This window comes from Macrobrachium rosenbergii, chromosome 46 (assembly GCF_040412425.1).
Source record: "Macrobrachium rosenbergii isolate ZJJX-2024 chromosome 46, ASM4041242v1, whole genome shotgun sequence".
NCBI lineage: Eukaryota > Metazoa > Arthropoda > Malacostraca > Decapoda > Palaemonidae > Macrobrachium > Macrobrachium rosenbergii.
The window spans coordinates 19,336,315-19,341,918 of record NC_089786.1 but is presented as its reverse complement, the minus strand read 5'-3'; the positions used below and the strand labels follow the sequence as shown (position 1 = coordinate 19,341,918).

At 42.5% G+C, this 5,604-nt stretch overlaps 1 protein-coding gene across 1 annotated transcript; it reads left to right on the top strand.

Moving 5' to 3' along the window:
• Positions 1-2,049: 2,049 nt before the first annotated feature.
• LOC136830056 (uncharacterized) lies at positions 2,050-4,379 on the top strand. The gene has a single exon (XM_067089262.1). It carries the CDS (start codon positions 2,109-2,111, stop codon positions 3,900-3,902), a length of 1,794 nt encoding a protein of 597 aa, XP_066945363.1. The 5' UTR covers positions 2,050-2,108; the 3' UTR covers positions 3,903-4,379.
• The last annotated feature ends 1,225 nt before the right edge of the window (positions 4,380-5,604 follow it).

Here is a 5,604-nt window from a genome sequence, read left to right as displayed (position 1 = left end):
ACTTTGAAATTAACTGGATAATAACTATTTCCAAATTTCGATGGAAAAGAACCCTAAAGTCCCTTTGCTGCCCAGACCCGTTGGAAACAAGAAAGATAAGAATGAAACAGAGCTAGTGCGGCTTCACACTAAAGGAAGTGATAGATCTGATCCTAAAGGCAAGAGATATAGGAATCAGGGAACACGTAAGCAAAAAAAAAAAAAATTTTCAAAACTTAAGGTATGGGGGATGAGCAGCCAGTAATGTACATCACCATTTACTGAAAGTCACTGATCTAAAGACTTCCTCAACCCTCGCCTCCTCCCACCCCTCCCTCATCCCCAGTGGCACCATTTTCTTCTTTTAATTTCCTCTTATCGGTCCAGAGACAGTTAGGATGCCCTCCAGTCGCTCTCTGTAAAACAAAAACAAATATTTCTAAAAATATACAAATCATTAACAAGATGATTGAATACTATTATGTATCAGACAGCTTCCTGTGGGCAAAATTTTTCACGTGGAGACTGTAACGCTGCGAGGCACAGTTGTATGACAGCAGTTGCAGAATAGCGCGATGATTCCATAAACATTTAAAAACATACAAACACACAATGGGTGCTTTTATCAAAAACACGTAGGGCAGACAGACTCTTGATGTAAAATAAATCTACGAATATTTAAACATGAGAAACTTGACAAAACAAAGATGAATAATTTTAATCTAAACATATATTTTGATACTTAGCAATGCTATGGAAAATTCTTAAACATGCATTGGCCCAGAGCAAAAAGAAAACAATCTTTGGAACATTTACAGATCAGTAACACCACACAGTATATAACAAAATGGACGAATTCGATAGAAAGTGCATAGGGGGAAGGAGCTATTTGTAAAAAGTAAGTTTCTAAAAGTGAAATGTTCAAGATTAAAAAATTGCAGAAGATCGACATTGTTTGAGCTCATGGCGCTCCGAAAATACACAAAACAACAAGGTCTTTGGAATTATGGCAGTGAAAGTGAACAGCAATAATTTTTAGCTATTAAAGACAATGATTCTAATGATTCTATTTACGTTTGCGACAGCCAACATCTCTTGGTAAAGCGAATCTATCAGTGGCAAATGATTGTGAAACTTTACTTATTCTGAACGGCTGTTGAATACCGCGATTATAATGAAAAGAACAAGTGAACAAATTATGCGATTATTGCTTATGGCGATAGTGAGTGAATAATAACTGCTAATGGGCTGTTTGGCTGCTCAAATCCAGAGGTGTAAACAAGGCCCATTATTCTATTTACCACCTTACCATGAATACAGGATGCCTTTAGGCATGGGACCAGCTGGCATAAGGCCACCTTAATGGAAACCAAACACCCAACTGACAAACATATTAGCAATTGATTTGCAGCTTGAGTAATAAACCCGTGTCAGTGAATAATGCCCATGTCAGTTATATTTTTTAACAGTGCTTAGCGTAGGTAGAGAATGGTATAGCAGGAACCTGGGTTTTCTTCAACACCCCCCGCCCCGCCGCCCCCAAAAAAAAAGAAGGAAAAGGAAAAGTAAGATACTAAATAAATAGAGGCTCTAGGAAAAGCAGAACCAAACAGGAAAGTCTTTTAGAAATAGATTTTATCATTACATTATCACAAGGTTGTGAAACGATTGGGAAAGTGTTACCTAAAAAGCCGGAGGAAGAGAGAGATGAAGCCTGTCTTACAATGTTTTCTTTCCATTCTTTTCCAGAAGGTAGTGATATTCTCGCTGGGTGCCGCCTTATTCCTGGCATCCATTCAGGCCCTTCCAGAAGCTGGCCTTCTCGGTGGCTCAGGTGGAGGACATCACCATGATCATGAAGAACTCAGTAACGGAGGAGGAGGAGGAGGAGGAGGAGGAGGAGAACTCTACCTAGCTGATGGGGGTAATGGAGCGGGAGGGGGAGGAGGAGGAGAAGGAGGAGGAGGAGGAAAAGGAAGATATTCAACTACTACCAGCAATGGAGGGGAAGAAGGAGGGATTGGAGGAGGGGGAAGTGGAGGTGAAGGAGAATATATAGCTAATGGAGGCAATGGAGGAGGGAAAGGAGGAGGAGGAGGAGGAGGATATTCATCTGCTGGCAGCAATGGATGGGGGTAGGAGGAGGAGGAGGAGGAGGAGGAGGAGGAGGAGGAGAGTATGTAGCTAGAGGTGACAATGGAGCAGGAGGAGGAGGAGTAGGAGGAGAAAAAGGAAAAGATGGATATTCATCTACCAGCATCAACGGAGGGGTTAGAGGAGGAGGAATAGGGGGAAGAGGCGGATACATAGGTAATGGAGGCAATGGAGTAGGAGGTGGATATATAGCTAATGGAGCTAATGGAGGAGGAGGTGGCGGAAGATATGCAGCCAATGGAAGCAGATATGTTGCAACTGCAGGTAATGGAGGTGCTGGGGGAGGAAACGTTGCTTCAACAAGTGGAGGAGGAGATTACGATAACAGCGGCGAAGGAGGAAAAAGTGGAGCAGGAAGAAATGGAGAGAGTTCAACTGACTCCTTAGGAGCTAAAGCATTTATGAACTTCAACCTAGTGTACCCACAAAGACGCAACGGTGGGGCAGAGGAAGGGTTAAAAAATGGAGGAGGAGGAGGAGGAGGTGGTGGTGGTGAAAGTGAGGTTAGCAATGGGGAGAGCGGAGGATACAATAATAGGGAAGGAGATTCCAGTAATGGAGGAATAGTGTCCAGTAATGGAGGAGGAGAAAGTGATGAAGGATATATCACAGAATTGTCCGACAATACTGGAAGTGGAAGCACTGGCTGGGGACAGAAAATTGACACTGAAGACAGAGAAGGAAGCGGAGGATCTGAGGGGAGCTCAAACAATGGAGGAGGAAATGGGGGAGGATATCAAGTAGGTGGAGGAACGTTCAGTAATGGAGGGAGTGGGGACAGTGGGGACAATGGTGTAGGAGGTAACGGAAATGGAGGTGTATACAGCGATGTAGGAGCAGGAACTGGTCACGCAGGTGGGAGATATAGTGGTGGGGGAGGAGGATCTGGAGGAGGATCCAGTAATGGAAGAAGCAGGGGAAGAAATGGTAGTGGTGGAGGAGCAGTTGATAATGGAGCTGGAGGATACAGTTTAGGTGGAGAAGCTCCTGGTAATGGAGGAGGTGGATACAATGGAGTGGACGGAGGGTCTCATGGAGGAGGAAGCGGGGGAAGATATAATGGTAATGGAAGAACATCTGGTAATGAAGGAGCTGGAGGATATGATGGCGACGAAGGAGGATCCAGTAATCCAGGAGGTGGAACTGGAGGAGAATACATTGACTGGAGAGATGATCCTGGCAACAGAGTAAGTGGAAGGGAAGGAGGATCACCAGGAGGTGGAGCTGGAGGAGAATACATTGACTGGAGAGATGATCCTGGCAACAGAGTAGGTGGTAGGGAAGGAGGATCCAGTAATCCAGGAGGTGGAGCTGAAGGAGAATACAATGACTGGGGAGATGATCCTGGTAACAGAGTAAATGGAGAGGAAGGAGGTTTCAGTGATGGAGGGGTCAGGGGAGGAAACAGTGTTGCTGGAGCAGGAGGATTTGGAAGTAGGTCCAGTAACCCAGGGGGTGCATCACAAAGATACGGTGTAAGGGAAGGGGGATCCAGTGATGGGAGAGGTGGAGACAACTGGGAGAGAGGAAAGTTCGGTAATGGAGGAGTAGGTGCGGGTGGATATAACAATGGAGGAGGAGGGTCGGGCAATGAAGGAGTGCCCAGTGGTTGGGGAAGAAGATATGGAGATGGATCCAGTAGTGGGGGAGAAGGAGAAGGTGGAGGAGGCAATGAGGGAGTAGGAAGGGCTGAATACAATAAGAGGTGGGTAAGTGATGGAGAGAGCTCTTGGGAAAGTTTCGGTAGGAAAGAAGGTTCGGGGGGATAGGAGGAGGAGGTGTAGGAGGAAGAGGAGAAGGAGGAGGAGGAGGAGGAGGAGGAAGTAGTGTTGAGGGTGGAGGGAAGTGGTGAAGGCTGTGCATGTTCAGGCTCACGAGACGAGGTTTGACTACACATTCACTCACACAGTGACTGGCGCACAACAAGTAGCTCAGCCAAAGGCCGAGGGAGTGTTGGAGGAGACTTCGGAAGCGACTATAGTCCATAGAGGAAGAGTCAGAAGACCAGTTACGGAAAGTGGCTCGGCAGGGAAGAGTGCAACGTTTGTTCCAGACCTGGCAAAGAGCTGTCGCAAAGAAACTGTATATATATCTATTTAATGTCCATGAATGGTACTGCCATGAATGATTATTTATTTTTGTTTATGCAAATAGATTTTGTATAAAACTTGACTATTATTTCTTCCTTGAGTGCAAGCGTCAAAAATTGGAACCAAAAGAATACTTCGAATAATCTGATAAGTTTCCTACCCTCTTTTGGTAAAAGAATAACAGTTACAGTTGTTAATCTGATATGTGGAAAACGAAAATGTGTAAGAATTATTTCCTGTATAATTACCTGACTATGAGACTATACCTGGCTGCCGGGTTAATCAGGTTTGAATATCATTGTAGGTCCATAAGACGTCAGATGCGAACCGGAGATACAAATTGATGTCTTTGATATTGTTTGTTTTTTGACCAAAAGGCAATGACGATGGGGAACGTGAGAATGTCATTCTGTAGGAAACAGAGATCAATGCTAATTTTGCATTTGTTTCTTTTTCTGGACAGCCTGTGGACTATAACCAATCTTCTGTTGTGAGGATATTTGGCGCAGTGTATATGATATGCAGATGCTTAGAGCAGTGTATGATGACAAGCAGAAAAACCAATTTCAAGAAAAATACGCCCATTTACCGTGGGGGAAATAGCATAATTTAAATTAAAAGGAAGAAAATCTAAGTCGTGAAAGTGTTATGAGAAGGTTTGGACTTTCATAATGTGGATATAAGTGATGCATGAGAAATTTAGAGAGAGAGAGAGAGAGAGAGAGAGAGAGAGAGAGAGAGAGAGAGAGAGAGAGAGAGAGAGAGAGAACATGTGTTTTGAGGATAACAGTATAAGTGAAATGGGAAGAAAAATACATAAAGAAGACTGTATTTGAGGAGAAAAATAATGGAAAGAATTAAAAGGAAAAAGAAAAGAAAATTTAAGTTTGGAGGGGGTAGGAGGACTGAAAGAGATAAGCACAAGGATAACGGGAATAAAAAGAGACGGGGAAAATGACTGAAATGCACCATAAAAATAAATATACGATAAGGAGCAAGAATGGAAACGACAAACAGCAATGACATATTTAGGTCAAAATAGTTTATATCTCATTCATATGGAACTGTATGGGCCAACATAAACTATACAGTTGCCGGCGCAGATGTCATGTATACCTCCCATTACACCTTTTTTCAGGTGAGAAGAGGTTGCTCAGGAAAGTGGTACCTATCTGTCTTCAGTAAACCTCATGGGATGAGGTTGCTAGCCATTGTTTGTAGATATATATATATATATATATATATATATATATATATATATATATATATATATATATAAATATATATATATATATATATATATATATATATATATATATATATATATATATATACACACACATATATATATATATATATATATATATATATATATATATAT

Bases quoted from the DNA above. Each gene is read 5' to 3' on its own strand.
- LOC136830056 (XM_067089262.1), top strand. From the start codon at position 2,109: ATGGGGGTAGGAGGAGGAGGAGGAGGAGGAGGAGGAGGAGGAGGAGAG.